The sequence below is a fragment of the Arvicola amphibius genome, chromosome 12 (genome assembly GCF_903992535.2).
Source record: "Arvicola amphibius chromosome 12, mArvAmp1.2, whole genome shotgun sequence".
In the NCBI taxonomy this organism is placed as follows: Eukaryota; Metazoa; Chordata; class Mammalia; order Rodentia; family Cricetidae; genus Arvicola; species Arvicola amphibius.
This window is the reverse complement of record NC_052058.2, coordinates 121,384,342-121,409,499: the sequence shown is the minus strand read 5'-3', so window position 1 is coordinate 121,409,499 and position 25,158 is coordinate 121,384,342. Positions and strand designations below refer to the sequence as shown.

The 25,158-nt window shown below is 53.8% G+C and overlaps 2 protein-coding genes across 4 annotated transcripts; both read left to right on the top strand.

Annotated features, from left to right (window-relative positions):
* The first annotated feature begins 819 nt into the window (after positions 1-819).
* Prmt1 (protein arginine methyltransferase 1) lies at positions 820-10,691 on the top strand. 3 transcript variants are annotated; one of them, XM_038314183.2, is made up of 11 exons: positions 843-939; positions 3,020-3,073; positions 3,546-3,647; positions 4,983-5,138; positions 5,235-5,298; positions 6,896-7,038; positions 7,442-7,529; positions 7,621-7,736; positions 8,435-8,585; positions 9,039-9,160; positions 9,664-10,691. In XM_038314183.2, exons 1-11 carry the CDS (start codon positions 904-906, stop codon positions 9,745-9,747), a joined length of 1,116 nt encoding a protein of 371 aa, XP_038170111.1. In that variant the 5' UTR covers positions 843-903; the 3' UTR covers positions 9,748-10,691. The 3 variants fall into 3 exon arrangements, with proteins under 3 accessions (XP_038170112.1, XP_038170111.1, XP_038170113.1); XM_038314184.2 differs by lacking the exon at positions 3,020-3,073 and having other exon boundaries at positions 820-939; XM_038314185.2 differs by lacking the exons at positions 843-939; positions 3,020-3,073 and adding an exon at positions 3,359-3,377.
* Positions 10,692-11,069: 378 nt separating this feature from the next.
* Cpt1c (carnitine palmitoyltransferase 1C) lies at positions 11,070-23,564 on the top strand. Its single transcript, XM_042056055.1, has 16 exons — positions 11,070-11,133; positions 11,736-11,890; positions 12,500-12,639; positions 14,878-15,049; positions 15,378-15,479; positions 15,561-15,698; positions 17,853-17,930; positions 18,148-18,255; positions 18,336-18,420; positions 19,618-19,813; positions 19,920-20,102; positions 20,810-20,915; positions 21,655-21,771; positions 22,247-22,411; positions 22,855-22,984; positions 23,416-23,564. The coding sequence occupies exons 2-16, from the start codon at positions 11,750-11,752 to the stop codon at positions 23,499-23,501; spliced, it is 1,947 nt and encodes a 648-aa protein (XP_041911989.1). The 5' UTR covers positions 11,070-11,133; positions 11,736-11,749; the 3' UTR covers positions 23,502-23,564.
* The last annotated feature ends 1,594 nt before the right edge of the window (positions 23,565-25,158 follow it).

The following is a 25,158-nucleotide window of genomic DNA, read 5'->3' as shown; positions in this document are numbered from 1 at the left end:
GGCATCCATCCCCAGACAAGGAGTAACTTTCTGCGGATCCAGGGAAACTCCCTGGAGGTGGCGTCCAAGTTGCCCATGACTGACGGGTAGGAGTTGGCTAGACAAAGGGTGACGGGTGTTTCCCGCGGAGGACTAGGAGACCACAGGTCTTCAAAGCTTGGCGCAGGCCGGGACAAGAGTGTGGCTCATAGCACTGCCGCCCACTACGCCTCTTGGCTGGTTTCAGGACCCTTGACCAGAACGCTATGCCATCTCCAGCCCAGCGATTCGGGATTTCCCCATAGCTAGCCCACGCGCCCGAGTTCCTCCCGAAGTCGTCCCAGCAGGAGAAAGCACCGAATGATGACTGACATTCCTAGGGGCCAATCGCTGCTGCCTAAGGCGCCGCCCGCTTCCTCGTGGGCCAATGACCCCTGTTGTTGTTGACCGGTCACTTGAAGGGACTGGAATGAGAACCGCGAACATCACCTCTTGCTCAGCCAATAGCAACGAGAGGGCGGGTCATCTTAGTGATTGACAGCTCTGTTTCTCGACATCCGCTTAGCGCGGAGCCCGCCGGGAAGCTTCGAGACGGAGCTGGCCGGAAGGAGGCGGGAAGACCTTTTTGGATATTACCCAATCATCAGACGCGGTGGTTAAGATGGACAGACAGTTGTTCCCTTCCTAGCCCACAGGAGGGGGTGGTCCTTTGAACGCTAGGAGGGGCGGGCACTTGACATTTGATAGACGGATCTTCCATCCAATGGCAGTGTGAATGTTGCAGATGGATGGCTTTGCTGGCCAATAAAAACTTATGGCGGGGTCTTGGGGGCCGGGCGGTGGACCCTCTGGTAAAGGGCGGTCCCCGGTCGGGGGGAGAGAGAAGAAGGGGGGGGTCTCGGAGGCCGGAGGACTTGGGTGAAGATGGCGGCAGCCGAGGCCGCGAACTGCATCATGGAGGTGAGTAGCGGGGCCCTTTAGGGCCGTGAGGGGGCGGCGTGCGACGGATTGCCCACAGCCTGAACTGTGGAGACGGGGCCTTGGGTCTGCTGGGCCTCGCGTAGGGGCGCATTGAGGGATGTGTTCGACCGTGATGGGGGTGACCTCAGTTTTTGGGGTTCTGGGACCCCGCAGCCCAGTCGAGGGCCGTCGCACGTGGTCGCGGGCCGGGGGCGCGTCCTGCCAGGCCGCACGTGGTCGCGCAGCGTAGCGTGGGGAGGGGGGTGTGCCGCTGGAGGGGCCCCGCGGGCTCCACGTGCGGGACAAAGGCCCCGCCCCCAGCCCGATGACCTGTGCTGCACCCAGGGGGTCCTGGGGATGCCACCTGCGTCCTGCCACCCGCTCACCCAGGCCGGGGTGTGGGCGTCCGTGCACCCTCGTGGGGCCTGAGAGCATCACCCCTCGCTTCCCTTTACCCTTGTGCGGTTGCGGGGGGATGGGTAGAGCCCTGTGACCTCTCTTTGAGAGGATAGTGGGGCATCTCCGCCGATGAGATGCGGATCCGTCGCCGGGCACCCCCTCGTGGTTATTATGGGCTTGTGAGAGGGGTGTCGTTTTCATGGGGCGTGGCCCAAAGCCCACTCTCTCCTGGGAGCGCCCTCGGGTGGTCAGAGGTCGGTCTTGGGGGAGAAGAAGTTCGGATGGCTCTATAGGTACACAGGCCAAGAGTCCTTAACCCCTATCTGACAGCTTAAGGGTGGGAGGGGAGCCTTTTTTTGAGGATTTCCACCTTTGCCTAATTTTCCCCCAAAAAACGGAATGAGCCAGGTGGTGGTGGCACATGCCTTTAATCCCAGCACTCTGGAGGCAGAGGCATGGAGGATCTCTGTGAGTTCAAGGCCAGCCTGGTCTGTTGAGCGAGTTCCAGGACAGGCTCCATAGCTACAGAGAAACCCCGTCTCGGGGGAAAAAAAGAAAAGGAATGAGCTTACAGCTGAGTGTTCCACTCCTTAGCTATCTTCCTCAGTCAGTTTGCTGCAAAAGTTGTTTGGCCTTGCACTCACCCTGTAGTTCAGGCTGGCCTTGAACTTGCCACCTCCATTTCCTTAAGCCTTGTGAGTAGCTCAGGTGACAGATCTTCTCCACCAGGCCTGTTAGACGGGTCTTAGTCTCAGGTTTCAGTAGGTTGTTAACCTGCTGGTATCTGGACAGTTGTGAAAGAGAGGCCCGCACGGGAACGCCCCCCACTGGCTGTGGGGAGCTGAGAGTGTGGTGGGTCGTGTGGCCGCTCGGGAAGCCTTGGATAGCAGTCATTGATGGGATACAATCTGATGGGCCCATACCTCTGGAGAGGAAGTTCTCTGGAGAGGAAGGTCAGTTGCTGGGACACCTGCCATGGGGTCAGTTGGCCTACAGGGTCACTGAAATGACCCTGGGCCTGGCACTTGAGGACAGAAAAAAAGAGAAGGCTGTCTCAGTGTGGGGATCCAGGTGGGGTATGAAAGGAGGGGTTGACTCCACCTTTCCCGGGGTGGCATCCTCTTGGGGGGGGCAGGTAAAATAGGCTGGTCTGTGTGTTCCTCGTCCAGGTGGAGTTGGGAGGGGGTGAATTTACCTGCTGTGGTGTGGTGATCTGCCACATTTTTCTAAGGCCAGGAGACAGGATTGTGGGGGTGCAGCCAGGTGCCCGTTGCCTGTCAGCCCCCTCCCTCCAGTTTATTCATGGCACTTCAGCCTGGTGTGTGTGTCAGGAAATGTCACCTAATCTAGGGGGGATTAGGTGGTGAAGGGGAGTAACAGCTGGCAGTGCCGTGTGCCCTGGCAGTTATTGGGTCCTCTGGCCTATATAGGGACGTGTCACCCGATCAGAGAGGGACCACATGGGGTGGGCCACCATCTCTTCAGCCAACAGCTGGGATAGGAGACCCTCTTCCCCTTCTTCCCCACGCCTAGCCCTTCCCTCCCCACTGCAGCCGCATTGCTTGCTTCTGCTTACACCGCTCCCATGCCCAAGAAAAGCCAAGCTGCACACACTCACTGCCCCAGAGGCCTCCCCAGCCACCCCAGTAGCTAATCCTTTTTCCCTGTTACTCTCTCCTAGAATTTTGTAGCCACCTTGGCTAATGGGATGATCCTCCAGCCGCCTCTTGAAGAAGTAAATATCCTTTTGTGAGACCCAGCCCAGCCCACTTCCCTATAAGCACACCTGACACACATCCGGTTCCCAGGAGGCCTAACTGTCCTCTTGCTTCAGACCAGTCTCCTCCGCTGTGCCCCAAACACGTAGGACAGACCCCTTCCTGGCCCCGCTGGCTTCTCCAGAACCACGGCTGCTTCCTTAACTCCATTTCCAGCCCCCCTCCCCTGGCTTTCCATGTGTCTGCCCTGGCTCTGCCCTCCCTCCCCTCCCTCCCCAGCTGTGGGCTGAGCTAGAGACGGGCATAGAGCCTGGAGAGATGGTAGGCGAGGCGGCTGCTCCTTGGATGGTGCTCTGGGTGGGTCCTGGAAGCAGAAACATCCCTTGGGGAAGAAAGATGCTGGAGGGGGTGTAGGGTATCCTGCTGTGATGTTGAGGAGGCTCTGGGGAAGCCCACCTGTGACCTTGTTTGCTGCTCCCCTACTCTCAGGTTTCCTGTGGTCAAGCAGAAAGCAGTGAGAAGCCCAACGCTGAGGACATGACGTCCAAAGACTACTACTTTGACTCCTATGCCCACTTTGGCATCCATGAGGTAAGTGAAGACGTCCCTTAAGGACTTAAGGGCTGCAAGGCTGGATGCAAGGTAATTGTAGCCTGGACTCTGTTGCCCTTCTTCTTCTGGTCCTTGGAAATAGGTTATTTAGGCCCGGGGCTCTGCCTGCCAGTCTTCTGGCTCGGGTGGGAGTACTGCGCCTGTCTGCCACAGACCTCAAGATGAGGTCAGGCCTTGCTGGTGTCTGGCGCCCTCTGGTGACTGGTGGTGGGACGTAGCTCATGCTACCCTAGCTTTTTCCACAACCCTTTTGATGGAGTTCAGTGCTACTGAAATGGCATTGTAAAGAATCCTCATCGTGCTTGGCGCAGGTGGCGCACACCTTTAATCCCAGCACTCAGGAGGCAGAGGCAGGCGGATCTCTCTGAGTTTGAGATCAGCCTGGTCCACAGAGCTAGTTCCAGGACAGGCTCCAAAGCTACAGAGAAACCCTGTCTCAAAAAACCAAAAGAAAACCAAAAAACAAAGAATTCTCGTCTTTTCTATGGGCCTTAAAAAAAAATGGTTCCACTGGAAATGTGGCTAAGTGGTAGAGCAGTTTCCTGCACATGCCGGACCCTGGCCTCCATCCCCAGCATCATAAAGGGGAAACACTGGAAAATACACATAAAACAAAATTAAACTTTTGGGAGTCTGGGGACGAACCTCAGTTCTAAAGGCCTTGCTATGCAAGCATGAGTTGCAGAGTTCAATCCCCAAGCCCACTTAAAAAGCCAGACACGGGGCTGACAAGATGGTTCAGGCGCATGAACTTGATCCCTGGAATTCAGACTAGGTAGGGAAGTCATCCTGTAACCTCCACGTTCTGTATGCATAGTAAGCTTTAGAACAAGAGTAGTAGTGTAGTTGTATAACCTCAGCTCCTGGGGTGGGACATGCTGCAGCCACCAGGTCTTGTGTACTCTGTCAGAAAATAAGGTGGCTGGAGCCTGAGGGGTGATGCCAAGAGTTGGCCTCTCACTGCGTGTGCTGTGCAGCCTACTTGCCACCTGTGTCTGCTCCCTCTGTTCTGAGCCCACCTTAAACTTTTGCTCCTCCTGCCTGGCTTTCCCAAATAGCTAAGGTGAAGGCGATACCTTGGTGTCTTTTAGTGATCTAGACTGGCCTTGAACCCAGGACCTTCCTGCCTCAGCCTCCTGGTTCATCCCTGGGGCTTGGGTGGGACTGATCAAACCTGGCCAGTGTGAGTGTTCTGAACAGAAGCTTGACTGGAGGGAAGACTGAGGAGGAACGAGGCTCTCGCTGGCCTTGCTCACCAAGGTGGTGGCGCCCAGCCTTCTGTGTCCCTCATTGCGGTCCTGTGTCCGTGTCCAGGAGATGCTGAAGGATGAGGTGCGCACCCTTACGTACCGCAACTCCATGTTTCACAATCGGCACCTCTTCAAAGACAAGGTTGTGCTGGACGTGGGCTCAGGCACCGGCATCCTCTGCATGTTTGCAGCCAAGGCCGGAGCCCGCAAGGTCATCGGGGTGAGTCTCAGAAAGGGCCTGCTGGGGCTTGGGCTGGACGGTGCCTGGAGATGCTGGAAGAGCAAGGACTGAACTTAACCCTTCTTCCTGCCTTAGATCGAATGTTCAAGCATCTCTGATTATGCTGTGAAGATTGTCAAAGCCAACAAGTTAGACCACGGTGAGAAAGGGGAAGATCTGTGGGGAGCACCTGCAGTCAGTGTCTTGGCTGCCTCAGTAGGCAGCCAGTGGCTCCTTTGTGTTTGGTGGTACTGCGTGTGCCAGGGTGTTGGCGGTGCTTTAGGGTTTGGGGTTTTTGTTTCTTTGTTTGTTTTGGGGGGAGTGCCAATGCTCAGGGTTAAACTTAGGGCTTCCCGCATGTAAGGCAGGAACTCTGCTCCCCTACTGCTTCCCTCAGCTGTCAGGGCCTCAGCAGTGCGCTCTGACCATGACTGACCCTACCTTCCTGAGCATCCCACGCCTGCTGCCAGTGTGTCCACAGCTTCCTCCACACTTGCCATACGTCTGCAGCGGTGTGCATTTTCCCACCTCAGGGTAGGGCACCTGGCTCCTTCTATTAAAGGCCTTGTTCATATACTCGGATGTACACATCTGTTTAAACTGTCTGTTGGAGGCCCTCAGCTTGCCTTAGATGGTAACCTCTGGCACATGTCAATTCACACCCAATCGGGCTTTGATATGAGGCAGGGTCTCACTATGTAGATCAGGCTGTCTTTGAATTTACAGAGATCCCCGCTTGCTTCTGCCTCCCACATGTTGGGATTAAAGGTGTGTGGTGTGCCGCTGCCAACCAGCTACAAGAGTACCTGTCAAAGCAGGCACCGTCACCCAGATCCCAAAATGCTGCATCTACCCACGCCTGTCTCTTTGCCTTCACTATACTCTTTCTCTCCCTCTTAGTACTAGGGACAGCAGAGGCCCTCCTGCTGAGCCAGACTGCCGACTTTTTTTGTATTTTGAGGCAGGGTCTCTTACTGTAAGCAGGCTTTGAGCTTTCAGACCTGGCTAGCTGTATAGTTGGGCTTGTCTGTTCTTAGCACTTATTTATGAGGGATGTGCCACAGAGCATATGTGGAGGCCAGAAGACAATTAGTCTCTTCTCTCCTTCTTCTCTGTGGGTCCTACGGGTGGAATTCAGATTCCCCAGATTGGTGTCAAGCACCCTAAAACATTTAGTCATCTCACTGATCCTCGTTTTAATATGTGACCATACCATTACTTACTGCTTTAAGTTTACTGAATCGGAAAATATATCTGCTCTGAGGACGGCTAGTGGTGGAAGCCCAGACCTGGAGAATGTTAAACCTGGGCTCTTGGGCAAGCCGTTCCCAACATGAAGCTGCTGCTGCAGCTCTGTGGCTTGAGCTGGGTTTGGCTTGTTTTGTTTTAAGACAAGGTTTCTCTGTGTAGCTCTGGCTGTCCTGGAACTATCTATGGTAGACCAGGCTGGCCTTGATCCGCCTGCCTCTGCCTCCCCAGTATGGGGATTAAAGGCGGGTGCCACCACCGCCCAGCTGAGCTGGGTCTGGTTTTATAGCCCTTTAATTCCAGCACTGGGGAGGCTGAGGCAGGCAGATCTCTGGGTTTGAGACCCGCTTGGTCTCTATAGTGAGTTCCAAGCCAGCCAGAGCTACACTGTGAGACCCTGTTGAGAGAGAGGGGGGTGGAGATGCTGCTTGACCGACATTCTGTGGGGGTGTCTGGAGCCAGAGGGGCCAGCCCTTACTCTGACTGCCATGCCATTTCTGTGGCTGCAGTGGTGACCATCATCAAGGGCAAGGTGGAAGAGGTGGAGCTGCCCGTGGAGAAAGTGGACATCATCATCAGCGAGTGGATGGGTTACTGTCTCTTCTACGAGTCCATGCTCAACACCGTGCTGCATGCCCGTGACAAGTGGCTGGTGAGGCAGGGGAGTCCCCACAAGGCTGCATGTGTCCTGGGGACATAGTGGGCACCCCAGGTTAAGAAGCCAGAGTAGCAGATGTGGTGCCATCGGCTGCTCAGGTGGAGCATACTTTCTGAGAGGAGGAGTGGAGAGGAGCTGGCCTCAAGAAGGCCAGTATAGAGCCCTTGTATCAGAAGTGTGTCTTTGGCAACAGTGGGGAGTTAGGAGGACTCTGTACAGTTGTGCGGGGGTAGCTTTCCTTTTGGGGGTTTCCAGGATCCTAAAGACTGTAGGACAACCTGGGACCAGATGCAAATATGGGGGTAAGCCATACTGGACGGTGACAGCATAGTGGGACGGACAGCGGGGTCTGCTCAGGTGGCAGTCGGCTCCTGTTCTCACCCAGCTCTTTCCTCAGGCACCTGATGGCCTCATCTTCCCAGACCGGGCCACCCTTTATGTGACAGCCATTGAGGACCGACAGTACAAAGACTACAAGATCCACTGTGAGCTGAGGCTGTGGGGGGTAGTAGGGCAGGGTGGGTGGTGGATGCATGACCGGGGTTCCGCGGCTCATTTGACCCTATCTGTACCCAGGGTGGGAGAACGTATATGGCTTCGATATGTCCTGCATCAAAGACGTGGCCATCAAGGAGCCCTTGGTGGACGTGGTGGACCCTAAGCAGCTGGTCACTAATGCCTGCCTCATAAAGGTAACTCCCAGCAGTAAGGGTTCCAGGTCCCTGACCTATCTATTAGAGGCTTAGGGAAGACAGTTTGGCCGACGCATTTTAGTTGTGAGGACATGCCTTCTAGTCCAGGCTAGAAGGAGAAAGCAGGTAGAATGCACTGAAGCAGAGCCAGCCCCAAGCAGGCTGAGATGTGTGGTAGCCCCTGACTGGTGTTTGAGAATGCAGGGAGCCCTGAAGCCACCTGAGACAGAGCTTTGGGCAGCTCAGCTGGTGAAAGTGCTGCCTTACAGACCGGCTCAGCTGGTGGGGTGTCTTGCTGAGATTTTGATGGTTGTGGTTGTGTTGCATGCCTGTGATCTGAGGATCAAGAGTTGGGACTGAAGAGATGTGTGTTTTGTTTCGTCTATGGGTAAGTATGTGTGCCTGTTGTCTGGATGTTAGAAGAGGACATCAGACCTGGAACTGGAGTTAGAGACAATTGGGAGCTGCCAAGTATTTGCTTCCAAGTCCTGGGTGAGCAGCCAGCAGTGTTCTTAACCACTGAGCCTTCTCTCTAGCACCCTAAATTTTTTTTAGAAAAGAATCAGTGTGGGCTTTATTTCAGAAATAGGGTGGGGTTTGCTGGGTACTGATATTTGCTATAACGGGGAGGGGACCTTACAGGCAGCAGTTCTCCGGTGGGGGATGGGTTCTGAGCACTGGGCTTGCTTGTTCTGCAGGAGGTGGACATTTATACAGTCAAGGTAGAGGACTTGACCTTCACCTCCCCCTTCTGCCTACAAGTGAAGAGAAATGACTACGTGCATGCCTTGGTGGCCTACTTCAACATCGAGTTCACCCGATGCCACAAGAGGACCGGCTTTTCTACCAGTGAGGGCCATGTGGGGCTGGGCTGGGGTCGGAAGGATGGCACTGAAGTTTCTGAGGTGGATAGAGGAGGCTTCGGGGCTGGGGCTGTCAGAGAGCTGCTTGGGTTTAAACCAGCCTGGGCTAGCAAGTTGGCGATAGTCTATCTCAGAAAAGACAGTTGAAGGGGCTGGGCATGGTTCAGTGGTAAGATGCTGTGCTGCTCCGGCCCTGGCTCCACCCTAGTCCTTGGAAGAACAATGTGAGTGGGGCACTGAGAACCTCTTGCAGCCTGGCTCTGCTGCCAGTGACTGAGTTGATCCTAGTGTAGCTCTGCAAACACAGGCAGAATAGAATGCAGGGACAGCAGCCTTCACAGCCTTGTTGGTAGTGATCTTGTGGGGCACAGGCCGGCCCCAGGGTTTAGCATGGGCTACACGCAGGCAGAGGCTGGTATTGACCATGCCCACCTTTCAGGTCCTGAGTCCCCATACACACACTGGAAGCAGACTGTGTTCTACATGGAGGATTACCTAACAGTGAAGACTGGCGAGGAGATCTTTGGCACCATTGGCATGAGGCCCAACGCCAAAAACAATGTGAGGCTTGGAGAAGTAGGCATGATGTGTGGGCTGTGCAGAAAGGATCTGAGCAGGGTTGAGCAGTATCAGCTTGGGTGGCATAGGATACCCTAGGAAGCCCCAGCATGGTGACTGGGGTCAATGATGATCCTTGCTCAATGCCCTTCCACAGGGATTGAGCCACTGAAGTCACCTGACTCCCTGTGCAGGTTAAAGTGGCAAACACCAGAGAGCATGGGATGCTGGGAATACTCCCCAGCCCAGCCTTGTTCCATGGGTGCAAGGGGTTTGGGGAAGCTGCAAGGCACTGGAGCAGTGGTGGGACTCTGGTAAAGGGGCACTTGCTGATGCTGGGTAGTACCCCCTTGATGCGGAAACTCACCCAAGACTGGCTGGGAAACAAACGGTGGGGTGAAGATGGCCTATAGTGTGGTCACTGAGTCAGGGTGCAGGGTGTGGACTTCTTCAGCCTTGGCCTGATACCACACCTGAGCCCTGTCTTCTTCACCTTTCCCCTTCAGCGCGACTTGGACTTTACCATCGACTTGGACTTCAAGGGCCAACTATGTGAGCTCTCTTGCTCCACCGACTACCGGATGCGCTGAGGTGGCTCCAGGCTGGCCCTCCTGCAGAAGGGGGCTTAGGGACTGGGCTTGGGGGATGGGAGGGTACATCGTGACTGTGTTTTTCATAACTTATGTTTTTATATGGTTGCGTTTACGCCAATAAATCCTCAGCTGACTGATAAACTTCTTACCCTGGGGCTGGGGTGGCTGGGTAGCTTGTCACTTCCTAGGAACTTGGTGTACCTTGGGATAGGATTCTGGGCTATACCCAGTCCCTGGATTCCCATGATCTCTTCCTTCTACCTGTCCAGGACCCTGTAAGGACAGGCCCAGCCTTCAGCCTCCCTTCCTGTAGTGGCACCTGACATTCATCCATTTAGCTGAGGTTGGGGGCAGTCCTCAGCAGGAGAGCTGGGTCTATTTGAGCCTTTCCCTGGCTGGCTCAGTCATTCTAGTCATGCTGGATTGTGGTTTGGAAGTTAAATCTATCTGCCTCTACACCAGACCCTGGCCTCCGGTATCCTGCCCTTCCTGTGCTGTTTCTAAGTGAGCTGGCTCACCCTTATGTTCTCCTGATCCACTGGTGTTTGTGGAAGTTGGGTCACCCTGGGTTGGAAACAGGAACTGAATTTGGATCCTATGTGTTATGACCAAGTGGGGCTGGGTAACTAAAGCCAAAGCTCACTTAGCTCTAAGGATGCCCTTGGGAGAGAGAGAACTTAGTGCTGGCTCTTGAGCTGTACCTGGGTTCTGCTGCTGGATCACTGGAGCTCCTCTGGGTTGGTCCTGCTTCTGAGGAGTACTAGGAAAAATGAAAGAGCCTTACAACCTCCGCATCTCCCCACCATCTGCAGCAAAGAGACTTGGGCAGCGCCCTTTCAGCTGGGTGACAGTGGGCTGCCTGTCTTGTGGTTCCTGCAGGCTCCATCATGGACAAAGTATGAACGTGCAGAGTGGAATAAAGTCAGACTTTCTTATGCTCACCTCGTGCCGTCCCTCTGATTGTGTACCTTGAATCTAGTCCCCAGTGGTTCTCTTCCTTGTCTTTCAGTCCCTATATTTACCTGCTTTGGATAGTTCTAGTGGGTTAAACAAAAAGCCAAGACAGCCGCCTTGGGGTGAGGGGGTTGGATGCTGTGGCTCCGAGGGGGCGGGGACAGAACGCGGAGGGATTGGAAAGGGGCAGGCACAGAACGCGGAGGGATCAGAGGGGGCGGGGATAAAACCCGGGACCTGAACACCAAGTTAGGTGCACACGAGGTGGATCTGGGCTTTAAGGTGACGTCCGAAAACGGTTTATCAGGTCGTGGACTCATTACACGGGGACTGGATATATATATATATATATATATACAAGGGAGCCTGGGGGAAGGAGGTGTCCATGGGATTGACCCCAGGAACCGCAGCAGCTGGGCCCTGAACAGCGTAAGTACCGGGCCGGATAAGGATACAAGAGGGACTATGGACCTTGCATTGGGGTAGGCGAATGGGGCTCTCCATCACTTATACTGGACTCCCCTTTAACTCCTCACCAGCATCCCTCCCTGCCGAGCATGCGCAATAGGGTGCTTCCGCTCTCATCCCTTCCCATAGTGGAAGGACCCCTCATGCGTCTGCCTTGCGATGGGAAAGGGCAGAGCCACCATCGGCAGATGTTCATTTCCTATGGGTCCAAAAGCTAGTGTTTTGTTTGAAGCCCCACAACTAATCCTGGATCAGTTTCCCTCCCCCATCCCAAATACTGAGCACTGACTTCTCAGTAAGACAGCTTGCTCTCCAGCCGCTCTACATTCAGAGGTCCCGAGGGGCTGGGCCTGCCCTCAAGCCTTCTAGCTCCAGCTGTGAGCTGCAACACCCCTCGGGTGCTTAGGCAGGCCGAGTAGGCCTGAGGTCCTGCTGTGGGGAAGAAGGAGTGGGGTCTGAGTGCGGGGGAGCTGGGGTCTAGACGCCACCCCCCCAAGTCTGCACCCCTGGGTCTGAGGGAGGAGGCACTGAGATCCTGGAGGATGACTCCACCTTCCTCCTAGGGATCCCAGGGAACATGGCTGAGGCACAACAGGCCTCTAGCTTGCTGTCTGCACTGAGCTCTGATGGGGCAGAAGTAGAGCTCACCTCCCCGGTGTGGCAGGAGATTTACCTCTCAGGCCTGCGCTCCTGGAAAAGGCATCTCTGGCGTGTCTGGGTGAGGAGGGCTACTGGCTGGTTTCGTTCTGGGGATCCAGGTGCCTGCTTCTGGGGTGCCCGAAGCCCATTGCTGAAGATTGGGATGTCCAGTCCGGGCCACTATTGGCGATTTCTATGCCTTCATGTAGGCTGCTCTGTCCCACCCACTGGCCTACCCTTCTCAGTCAGCTCTTGACTCGCTTCACTCACCCCTGCTTCCCTCCCCACACACTTCTCCCCCAACTTCTACAACTCAAGTCTCTTTAGCTTGGTTTAATTTATTTATTTAGAACACAAAGCAGTTTGAGTGATGCCCTCTGTCCCTTAGTGGTGGGTTCCAGGAAGGTGCCCTACCACCGAGCCCCCTCCACCGCCACCACCAACCCACCTTGCTCCTTATAGTGAATTGATTCTAGGAAGAGGCCCAATCCCAGCCTCCTTGCAGGGGGAAAGGCAAAGGTGCTACCACTGAGCCACGTCCCCAGCTCCTTATGGATATATTCAGGATATATTCAATAACGGGGATCCTGAGCTCCGACCACATCCAGGTCCCAATAAGCCACTGAGAGAGATACAGCACATGTCCTCAGAGGGAACGGATGACTGCTGGTGTCTTTTCTCACCACAGAACGACTTTCTCACTGGTGTGCTCCCTGCAAGCCCCCTCAGTTGGCTCTTCCTCTTCAGTGCAATCCAGCTTGCTTGGTTCCTCCAGCTGGATCCTTCCCTAGGACTGATGGAGAAGATTAAAGAGTTGCTTCCAGACTGGTAAGGACCTTCCTCTTCACCCCAGTCACGGCCCTAACCCCCCACCAAGAAGCTCCGTATGCTTTGCCTGTCAAAGAAATATAATTTCTTGGGGGTGGGAGAGCAGGAAGAGAGGAGAGGGGAAACTGTGGTTGGTATGTAAAATGAATATATATATATATATATATATATAATTTCTGGGAGCCAAGATTGGTGGTGTACATCTTTAACCCCAGTACTTGGGAGGCAGAGGCAGGCAGATCTCTGTGAGTTTGAGGGCAGCCAGGTCTACAAAGTGAGTTCCAGGATAGCCAGAGCTGTTTTACAGAGAAACTTCTCTCAGAAAACAAAAAACCCAAACAAACGAAAAAGGAATGTAATTTCTGGGGCTTTCTTTATGTCTGTTAATAGAGGTACAGCCAAAAGAAGGGGGGGGGGCTCCCTCTCTTTCACTTTATACCTTTATTTATCTATTTTGGATTTTTGAGACAGGGTCTCTCTATGTTGAGACCTTTCTCTATATAGAGGCCCTCTGTAGACCAGGCTAGCCTTAGAACTCAGAGATTCTCTTACCTTTGCTCCTGAGTGCTGAGATTAAAGGCGCGCGCCACCACTGCTCAGCTGTGCTGGGACTCTATTTTTTGTTATTTATTTATTTATTTTTGTTTTTCGAGACAGGGTTTCTCTGTAGCTCTGGAGCCTGTCCTGGAATTAGCTCTTGTAGACCACGCTGGGCTCGAACTCACAGAGATCCACCTGCTTCTGCCTCCTGAGTGTTGGGACTAAAGCCACGGCCTGCCTGGCTCTGTGCTGGGACTCTTAAACAGCTTACTTATATGTGTGTGTGTGTGTGTGTGTGTGTGTGTTTTAAAATATTTATTTATTTATTATGTATACAATATTCTGTCTGTGTGTATGCCTGCAGGCTAGAAGAGGGCACCAGAGCCCATTACAGATGGTTGTGAGCTACCATGTGGTTGCTGGAAATTGAACTCAGGACCTTTGGAAGAGCAGGCAATGCTCTTAACCTCTGAGCCATCTTTCCAGCCCCCTTAGATGTATGTTTTGACTGCATGTATGTCTGTGTACCTGTTTACAGTGCCAGAGGAAGCCAGAAGAAGGTATTGGATTCCCCAAAACTAGAGTCAAATGGTTTTGAGTTGAGAATCTAACCTATGTCGTCTAAAAGTGTTCTTAACCACCAAGCCATCTCTTCAGACTGGTTTAGTTTTTTTTTTTTTAGTTGTTCTTGTTTTTGATGTAGCCCTAGCTGTCCTGTAACTAGCTCTGTAGACCAGGCTGGCCTCGAACTCAAAGAGATCCGCCTGCCTCCTCCTCCCAAGGCTTGAGAGTGCCACCACATCAGGCTTGCTGTCTCTTATCACATCAGGGACCAGAGGTGGTGGCGCAGGTCTTCCCTGGGAAAAGGGTGCAGATTTTCTAAAGAAGGCAGAGCCCAGATTAGACACAGAAACTCCTAGAAAGGACATATTCATGATCCAGTCCAGAGACGATGTATCCTGATTGTTCCAGATGAGCATACCATCCTAACTGAAGGGAGCTGTGGACGAGCCGCACTAACATACCCATATCCTTTTTGTTTGCTTGTTTGTTTTGTATTTTAAGACAGTTTCTTTGTATAGCCCTGGCTGTCCTACAAATAACTCTGTAGACCAGGAGGCCTCAAACTCAGATCCGCCTGCCTCTGCCTCCTGGGTGCTAGGATTAAAGGTGAGCACCACCACCATCCAGCTTTTATTTTCTTTTCTAAGATGGGGTGTCGATCATTCTGTAGCTCAGTCTGTCCTGGAACTCTCAGAAATCCTCCTGCCTTAGCCTCCTAGGTGCTAGATTAAAGTATTCCCATACCTGGCTAAAACTCATGACTTCCTTTGAAAACTGACTCTGCGTATGGATTTCTTTGTGGCAGGGTCTCACATAGACGAGGTTGTCCTGGGTGTCACTGTGTAGCTGAGGATATACTTTAGCTCATCCTCCTGTTTCTCCAGTGCTGGGATTTTAGCTTGTGCCCCCACCCCAGGGCATCTGCATGCTAGGCAAGCACTCTATTATTATGGGATATCTCTGACCCCAGGAAAGTGATTTTGAGAAGCTTGGTGCCTCTGTAAGGCTGGTCATGGGCAGCAGAGGGACACACCCACTTTATGTGTCTGTCAAGTGTGGTTGTCCCCAACCCCCATCCTGAAGTTCCAGTCGACTGCACGGCTTCAAGGGCACCCTTTATTTTTTCTCTCTTAGGGGTGGACAGCACTATCAGCTCCGGGGGCTTCTGGCAGCAGCGCTGTTTGCCTCGTGTCTGTGGGGAGCCCTAATCTTCACACTTCATGTGGCTCTGAGGCTGCTTCTGTCCCACCATGGCTGGCTCCTGGAACCTCATGGCACCATGTCCTCACCCACGAAGACCTGGCTGGTATGTGAGAGGATCCAGACTCCCACAATATACGCTACGGTCCCTCTTGGTCTTTGTCTCCCAGTGGCTTCCCTCTCATTAGCTCCCCCTCTGCACATCACCTGTGTCCTCTTGGTCCACATAATCTCCCTTCTCCCTCCCCTAGCCATAACCTTGTCCTCCCTCATTCTTCTCCATCATCTCCATTTCCCCTCCTCCTTCGTCTTCGTCTCTGCTGCACCATCTCTTTCTTCCATCCTTACCCTTTCGTGTCCTTCCTCCCTCTCCCTACATCATCTTCGTCCCCCCTTCTCCCTCCCTCAACCCGGTTCTCTCCTCTGTTTGGCAGGCACTGGTCCGAATCTTCTCCGGGAGGCACCCAAGGCTGTTTAGCTTCCAACGGGCCCTCCCGCGGCAGCCAGTGCCCACAGCGCAGGAGTCCGTTCGCAAGGTGAGCATGTCCCGGGGCGGGGTGGTCCAGGGAGACCAGCCGGAGCTCTGACGGACGGTTCGGCTCCACTTCTGCATGCAGTACCTGGAGTCGGTACGCCCGGTGCTTGGAGACGACGCTTTTGACCGCGCTGCTGCTCTGGCAAGCGACTTCCTGAGGCTGCAGGCACCACGGCTGCAGCGCTATCTGTGCCTCAAGTCCTGGTGTGCTTCCAACTACGTGAGTTCAGGGGCCCCAGCCCAGCCCTGTGGTGATTGGCCTGCCCTAGCCATGCCCCTGCCACGATTGGCCTATCCAAGCCCTGGATTTGCTGGATAATGGAACTTCAGTGAGTCCCTTGCTCAGTAGTCCCGCCCCTTTCACAGCCCTTAAACCCACCTAAACTCAGCTTCCCGCCCCGCCCCCCCAAAACAGGAGATCGGGTTTCTCTGTGTAGCCCTGGCTGTCCTGGAACTAGCTCTGTAGACCAGGCTGGCTTTGAACTCAGAGATCCGCCTGCCTCTGCTCCCAAATGCTGAGCTTAAAGACGTGTCCCAAATACTAGAATTACTTCAAGAGCTTTCATCCCACCGCTTGGGTTAGCACCAGAATTCCCACATGACCCTGTCTATCGCTTCCGGGTCTCGGACAGCTTCCTAGATGGGTGGTGAGCTAGTGTGGGGGCTCAGCCCTTGGCTGCACTTTGAGTTAAGCTGGGAAACCGAGGCACAAATAAGGCACGAATAAGGAAGGAATGGCAGTCTTGTCTTCTGTAGGAAAGTGGAGCCAGTGACAGGCAGAGAGGTGCGTGTGAGAGGTGGTGAGGAATGATGGGGCTCTAAATACCTCAGAGACAGGCGAAGAGCCTGCCCGGGAACTGAACCTGTCTGGTTGGCCTTAGGGACTTAGGGCAAACATCAGCGAGGGCTAAAAGGGGGCCTCACTTTGGTTGGATGCAAGGATGGGAAGTCTAGTGTGATAGGCTCACTCAGGAAGGAACTAGGGAGTCCTGGGAAGACTTGGAACTGCAGGACAGGGTGTGTCAGAAGGTCTAGAGATGGAAGGTTGAGGGGACACTGAAAGGGACAGCTAACAGACACTTTAGTTAATCTAAGCACTGGGCACATGCTTTTAATCTCAACACTAGGGAGAAGAGGCAGGAGGATATCTGTGAGTGTGAAGTCATCAGTGCAGGAGGAAGTAGGGTCTGGGACAGAGCCACGCTGCCACGCTGGGGGATGAGGCTGTCCAAAGCTCTGTGCGGGGTTGCAGAGCGCTGGACCTCAGTGTTACTTCAGTCACCTTTCTCTTCCTGCTCCTAGCCAGCTCTCCAGCCCTGGCTTTCTTTCAAGACAAGGTTCTCTCTCTCTCTCTCTCTCTCTCTCTCTCTCTCTCCTCTCTCCTCTCTCTCTTCTCTCTCTCTCTCTCTTCTCTCTCTCCTCTGTCTCTCTCTCTGTCTTGGTTTTTTGAGACAGGGTTTCTCTGTAGCTTTGGAGCCTGTCCTGGAATTAGCTCTTGTAGACTAGGCTGGCCTCGAACTCACAGAGATCTACCTGCTTCTGTCTACCGAGTGCTGGGATTAAAGGTGTGCACCACCACCACCCGGCTCAAGACAAGGTTTCTCTATGTAACAAATCTGGCTGTCCTGGAACTCTCTTTGTAGACTAGGCTGGCCTTGAACTCACAGAGATCAACTAGCCACTGCCTCCTAAGTGCTAGGATTAAAGGCATGCATCACCATGCCTGGCTAATTTTTTGTTTTTATGTGTATGAGTGTGTGCATGTTTGTATGTGTGGGTATGTTGCATACATGCAGTACCTATGGAGGTCAGAAAATGGTGGCAGATCCCCTGGAGCTGGAGTTATATGCAGTTGCAAGCTACCAGGTAGGTGCGAGGAACCAAACCCAGGTCCTCTACAAGAGCAGCAAGTGCTCTTGGGTGCTGAGCCATCTCCCCAGCTCCATCTTGGTTATTGAAACAGCGTCTGTCTCTGAGATGTAGGGCCTGCTGATTGGGCTGGTTGTGTGGCTAGCGGCCCCAGCAACGTCTCTACCTCTGTGAAGCACTCCACCTGGCCTTTATGTGTGCCCCAAGGCTTGAACTCAGGCACTTGCTACCTGAGTTACTGCTACAGTTTCCTTGTTCTGTTTAATGGTTACTAACACTCCATCGTTAACTCGTCCTTCATCTGTTTAATGGTTACTAACACTCCATCGTTAACTAGTCCTTCATCTGTGGACATATAAGTTATTACTAGTTGCTGATCATACCCAATTGTTGCACTGAGATCCTTTCTGCCCTGTGACACAGGGAAGTCTGTGGCCTCCCTGGTGACACCATCCTCCCCCACAAGGTCTCAGCCACCACATCTGAGCATCTCTGATTCTCCTAGGTGAGTGACTGGTGGGAGGAGTTTGTGTACCTGCGCTCCCGAGGCTCGCTGTTGGTCAACAGCAACTATTACTTGATGGTGAGAAGGGAGGGGCAGGCTGTGGGAGGGAGGCAGGGGCCGGCTGTGGGAGGGAGGCAGGGGCCCGCTGTGGGAGGCAGGGGCCTTGTGGCCTTGGTGGCCATGGTAGAAGTCCAGAACACTCTCTGGAGCCGCTAGCCCGTCTGGATGTCAGAGTCCCTATCAGACAAGCATGGTCTCAATGCATTTTGTGTTTCCTCCCTTTGCCACCAAGCAGGATTTCCTGTATGTCACGCCCACACCGCTGCAGGCTGCCCGCGCAGGCAATGCCACCCATGCCCTGCTCCTGTACCGCCACCTTCTGAACCAGCAGGAGATCCCACCGGTAAGGCAGATCTCTTGGATTGGGGCTGGAGGTGCTGGGAGCACACAGGGCCCAACTCAGGAGCCCTTGGCCTCCTGCAGACACTGCTGATGGGAATGCGGCCCTTGTGTTCTGCCCAGTTCGAGAGGATATTCAATACCACACGGGTGCCAGGGCTGGAAAAAGGTGAGGACGCTCCCCCACCAGTCCTTGTCCCTTCCTACGACAATGACTGTGGCTGAGAGAGGTTAGCCAGCCTGTTTGGGTCTCTATCCTGATTGTGATGCTTTCTTCGTGGCCTCAGGCAGATCATTGTCCTCTCCGAACCTTATTTCCTCAACTGTGAAATGGAATAATAATGACCTGTGGTGGTACAAATTTAAAAATAGCTTAATGTGGGACAAGCCAGAAAATTTCTCATTAGAGTTTTTAATTTTTTTTTTCAGTTTTTAAAAATGGAAGAATTGCATCATTGCCCCCTTCACTTTCCTTCCTCCAACCCCTCCCATGCCCCCTACCCATACCCTCTCAAGCTCCTGACCTTTGTTTTTTTTATTTTGTTGTTATTGTTGTTTGGTGTTTCAAGACAGGGTTTCTCTGTGTAACAACCCTGGCTGTCCTGGAACTTGTTTTGTATATCAGGCTGGCCTCGAACTTAGAGATCTGTTTGTGTCTGCCTCCTGAGTGTGGCTCCAGCTGGACTTTCTTTTTTCTAAGATATATTTGTTATGTATACTGTGTTCTACCTGCAGGCCAGAAGAGGGCACCAGATCTCACAACAGATGGTTGTGAGCCACCATATGGTTGCTGGGAATTGAACCCAGGACCTCTGGAAAAGCAGTCAGTGCTCTTAACCTCTGAGCCACTTCTCCAGCCCTGAACCTCGTGTTCTTTAATTATATTTTATGTGTATGAGTGCTGTGCATGCATGTATGTCTGTGCACCATGTGTGTGCAGTGCCTGTTGAGACCAGAAGAGGGCATCAGATTGGGATTAGAGTTGCAATGTTTATGAGCAGCTCTCTGGGTGCTGGGTCCTCTGGAAATACAGAAAGTGTTCTTAACCACTGGGCTGTCTCTCCAGACCCTTAGCAGACTTATTGCCTAGCTTGCAGGAGGTCCTTGGTTCCATTCCAAACACCAGGTAAATGAGGTATGGTGGCATACACCTGTCACCCCAGCACTAGGAAGGTGGGGGCGTGAGGAGCAAGAGTTTATGGCTATCCTCTGCTACATTTCTAATTTGAATCTAACCTGGGCTACATTCAGGCTATGGAATACTACACAACTGTCAGAAATAACAAAGGAAAGGGAAGGGGCAGAGCACGCGATTAGTCGGTGGTGTGGCTCTTCCTATCTTCATGTTCCGCCCATACTTCTCCAGACTACCTCAGGCACGTCCGGGACAGCCGACATGTGGTTGTCTTCCACCGCGGCCGATTCTTCCGTGTCGGGACCCACTTTTCCAATGACCTGTTGTCCCCACGGGCTCTAGAGCAACAGTTCCAGCAAATCCTAGATGACTCATCCCCGGCTTGTCCCCTTGAGGAACATCTAGCAGCTCTGACCGCTGCTCCCAGGTAAGAGCCAGTGGCCTGAGCTACAGGGATGCGCTGGGCTCCGGGGAGCAGGCTGGGCAAGGGAGAGGCCAGCTGGGTTCAGGCCCATCCCATCCCACTTGGACAGGAGTATGTGGGCCCAGGCTCGAGAGTCAGTGAAGACTCATGCCGCCACTGCCCTGGAGGCCGTGGAAGGGGCCGCCTTCTTCGTGTCCCTTGATTCTGAGCCTGCGGGACTGACCAAGGAGGATCCAGCAGCTTCCCTGGATGCCTACGCCCATGCTCTGCTGGCCGGCCGAGGCGATGACCGGTAAGTCTATCCCTCTACCCACCCTCCCACACTCCAGTGGAGACAGCCAGACTCCACACCTCAGCAGCTAGACCCAGGGACCACTCACATCTGACAACCCCAAACTCAGTTCAGTAGAACAAGAAGACTTCTAACCTAGAGAACCCATCTACTCAAGACCCCAGACTCTTTTGTTTGTTTTTTTGACAAAGCATTTCTTTGTGTAGCCCTGGCAGATCAGACTGACCTCAAACTCAGAAAGATCCGCCTGCCTCTGCCTCCTGAGTGCTGGCATTAAAGGTGTGCACCACCACCGCCCGGATGAAGACCCAGACTCTATATCTTAATGGCTCCTTTGTGTCACTGAGAACAGCTCTGTAGCACACCGTAGCCTGAGGACAGCATAGTACTGGTCAAGATCAACTTCTCCACTGAGTGTGGTCCCATGATGGAGGGTTATTTAACTATAAAAGTAGACCCAAGATTGTGGGTCTTTTCCTAGTACTTCCAATGCCTCAAAGAGAGCCTAGGAAAACAAACAAAAATTCTTAAATTTTATATCCATGTGGAGACTATCTGGAATCATCCCTAGAAACGGAAGCACTTCTAGAGGCCCCCAGAGCCGCCACCCCTTCTGATTTCCCTGCTCACCTCACCCTGAAGTGCACCCCACTATAAGTCTCCTCCCTGCCCTGGCTCTTGATGACTCATCCAAACTTCTTCTGCAGCTGGTTTGACAAATCCTTCACCCTCATCGTCTTCTCCAATGGGAAGCTGGGCCTCAGCGTGGAACACTCCTGGGCTGACTGCCCTGTCTCAGGACATATGTGGGAGGTGCGTTCCTAAGGCTGGGTACCGTATCTAGAGATGAACCCTGAAGAACCTTAGACTGAAGACATAGGCTCAGAGACAGGCAGAGGAAAGCCTAGCAAAGAAGTGGGCCTACGATGTAGACCTGCCTGGGTCACTGGGGCTCAGAGAGGAGAACTGAACTTCTAGGGTTACACAGCAAGAAGACACAGTGACAGTGTTTACCTGGAGTCTGTGACACCCACCCACCCATGCACACGCACAGACAGACAGACACACAATCATGGGATGTTGTAGCACACATCTGTAATCCAAATACTTGGAAAACAGGAGGCTTTTTAGTCTAAGCCAGTCTGGGCTACAGGGTGAGACCATGTTGCAGAATGAAGCAAGCTGGCTTTGGGCTCAGCTGGTCCCTTGCTCCTGAAGCCCTGGATTTCACGGCAGCTGCACATAAGATGGTTGTTGTGGTGTTGCCTGCCATTCCAGCATATAGGAGCCGGAGGCAGGAGGATCATAGTTCAGGATCATCCAAGGCCAGCCTAGGCTACATTAGACCCTGTTTCAAAATGAAGCAAAAATGGGTCCTCTGGTTCCCCATCTTTATAAGACAGCTGAGAGAGATAGAAGCATGGACCCAGAAGGTGGAGCAGCAGACGCTCATCAGTGCAAACTTAAAACACCCTACAACCCTGGTTACAGAGACCCTCGCTCTGCCGGGCCTCTCCTGCCAGCGGGGGATGACTGACAGTTTTATCCACAGTTTACCCTGGCCACAGATTGCTTCCAGTTGGGGTATGCGGCAGATGGCCACTGTAAGGGGCAGCCTGACCCCGCTCTGCGGCAGCCCCAGCGCCTGCAGTGGGACCTTCCAGAGCAGGTGAAGCTGGACTCTGATCTCCCCTCTACGTCCCTTGTCTTTGCCTTGAACTCATCCCCACCTCACTGCCCCCAACCTTCGGATCATGCTGACATAACCATCATCTTGAGTTCCACACTATCCCCCAACACCAACCTCACCCTGAACTCTGTGTCCACTACCCATCCTGTCTTTAACCCCAGCCCTATCCCTACCTCTAACTTCTATTCTCCACACCTTCTCTCCCAAGCAGGGCTGTCCCAGCACCCATAGCCCACCCGAATGTCAGCCCTGGTCCCTTCAAGCCTGTTCAAACCCATCCCGACTGCACCCGAGTCCATCACTAGTGCTCTTGCCCTGTCTTAACCCTTCCTTCCTTTACTTTCTGCCCCACCCCATCTGACCACATCTCCATCTTCCCTTCCAGACCCAAACCCAGCTCTACCCCTGGCCTGAGGGTAATGCCAGTCATTTCTCCCACCTCCTTCTCTGGCAGATCCAGCCGTCCATCTCTCTGGCCCTGAGGGGAGCTAAGATCTTATCTGGCAACATTGACTGCCACGTCTTCCCCTTTCCCCACTTTGGCAAGAACTTCATCAAAAGTTGCCATGTCTCTTCGGACAGTTTCATCCAACTGGTCCTGCAGCTGGCTCACTTCCGGGTCAGTTGGCATCCGTGGTGCCTGCTCCCTTAGGGCTCTAGCCCCTCCAAACCTCAACACCTGTCTCTCTAGCCACCTCTCAATGTCCTTGTGTTTTGTCATTGTGAGTCATCTGTTAATCCAGCTCATGGGTCATTCATTTCACTGTGTATCCCTTGCTAGCCTCAAACTCACAGAGATCCACCTGCCTCTACCTACCAAGTGCTAGAATTAAAGGCGTGCGCCACTGAGTCTGGTAGGTGAGTTGTCTTGTTGTAGGTTGATCATCTTGTTGCCAGTCAGCCATCTGATTCTGGATCATTCCTCCTGTGTGGGTCAGCCATCTTGATCCTTCTATGTGTTTTTAAATAGAAGGAGGTTGATTGGAGGTCAGGACAAAAGCGGATCAAAGCTGCGGAGACAGCCTGAGGCCAGCTCACAGGCTCTTCTTTTCCCCAGGACAGGGGTCAGTTCTGCCTGACCTACGAGTCGGCCATGACCCGACTGTTCCTGGAAGGCAGAACAGAGACGGTGAGGTGCTGTACCAGGGAGGCCTGCCACTTTGTGAGAGCGATGGAAGACCAGGAGACGACAGTGAGTGTGGGGGGCTCTGGTGGGGGGACACTCGGCACTAGAGGACGACTTCGCAGGGAGTGTGGGGGGCTCTGGTGGAGGGACACTCGCACTAGAGGACGACTCTCGCAGGGAGTGTGGGGGGCTCTGATGGGGGGACACTCGGCACTAGAGGACGACTTCGCAGAGAACCGCTTCTACTCTCCTGCTCCCCTCACTTTAGCCACTTTGAAGCAATGTGACCATGACCTCCTTCTACACCATGCCTCAACTTACTTATAGCCTCTAAACAACTTCCGCCCTCCCTCTGCCTGTCCCCAAAGCCTGCTTCCTTACCTGTGAGATACTGTGGCTCTCTAAAGGGTTTAAATGTCCTAAAGTCAGGCACACAGCGTTATTCCGAGCTGTGTGATCCTGTCTTTTCATGACCTCTGACTGCCCGGGGGACCCAGGACCAGCAGCGCCTTGTCCTGTTCCGGGTGGCCGTGGACAAGCACCGGGCTCTACTGAAAGCAGCAATGAGCGGACAGGGGACTGACCGCCACCTCTTCGCGCTCTACATCATGTCCCGATTCCTCCATATGCCGTCGCCCTTCCTGACCCAGGTGGGCGCAGAAGGGAAGAAGTGAGCAGGGAGGAAGATGCTGAAAGAACGAGCTGGACATTTGTAGAGACAGCCAAGCCAGAGATGGGCTGAGGGCAGGAGGGGGTTCAGCAAGTAGAACAGGGGTCACACACATATGTCCGACCTGGTGATGGGCAGGGGTGGTTGCTCAGTGGTAGATGCCCTGCCTAGCCTAGCTAAGGTCCCGGGGTTAATCCACCAGCACCATCAGAGAAGAAAGAGTCACAGTGGGAAAAAGGCAAAAAGAAGGGCGAGGTGGACCCGGTCAGGGAGATGGACGTGGCCGGGTAGGTGTACGAAGTGGGAGGCCGTGTGTGCAGTATGGACTAGTCACTGACTTTGGAGGAAGGGGGGGGGGTGGGATAGGCCGTGGAGAGGAGGTCTGGCTTGCAATGGAACAAAGAGAATCTTTTCTGCTCGTGTGAGCACCTGTTCTGCAGGCCAGTCCTCAGCAGTGGCCGCTGGTGTCTCAACCAGCCAGATCCCCCTGTACAGCCAATGTGCACCTGTTTGATGTCCACAACTTACCAGATTATGTCTCCTCTGGAGGTGATTTGGGCCCTGTGAGTGGGCTGTGGTCCAGCCGGGACAGAGGGATGGGATTGGTGCCCTGGTGGTAGTGTGGACAAGGGGCTGGGCGCTACTTGGTTGCTTCCCTCTCCCCACTCCAGGCCAGCGACCATGGGTACGGCATCGCCTATATCTTCACGGGAGAAAACACACCATCACCTTCCATATCTCCAGCAAGAAGTCGAGCACAGAACAGTGAGATGAACTGAGTGCCTTCCGTACCCCTCCTAAATCTGGGATGGATTCACTCAGACTCCAGGGTTCCTGGCCTAGCCTCCTCCATCAGTGCAGGGGTGTAGGCCCCAGCATCCTCCCTCGGACCTCCCAGTCCTCCCTAGCTCCTTGTTTGCTTCTCTGCAGGACTCGCGGCGGCTGGGGAGGCACATCGAGGATGCACTGTTGGATGTAGCCACCCTGTTCCAGGCCGGGCAGCATCTCTAAGAGACCGGTGGTGTCAGGGCACTTGGGGGAACTTGGGAGTACAGACGTTGGCTTTCTCCTCCAGTAAGACTGGACCCCAGGTCCCTACAACCTCCACCAACTTTTGAGCTCCTCAGCAGGGAGCTGGTCTCCCTTAGAAGGAGTGTGCTGTTCCCAGGGCTTGGCTGGCACAGACAGGGGTATGGGGACCCCCACAGCCATCTGGTAATAAGATAACGTAAGTTGGGTGTGGCCTCCACAGTGCTCTTGTGCAGAGTGTGCACCCTTCCCACCCCAGCTTACATCCCCAGGTTAATCCACATTGTCACCGTAGTCCACACCACTACCCAGTCAGGTTCCGCTTTAAGCTCCCTGGCCAGACCAACCCAATCAGCTCTTCACACTCCGAACCTACTCCTGCCTCCCCGCCCCCAGGACAAAGCTCTGTTTAGGCTGTCTCCAAACCAAGGTCTTGAGCAGCAGTTCTTTCCTGTGGGAGAAAGGTATGGATGATGGCATCGGAGTCCAGGCAGGCTGCTCCGGAGCTTCTGGGTGGTAACAGAGGGTGATCATGAACTCT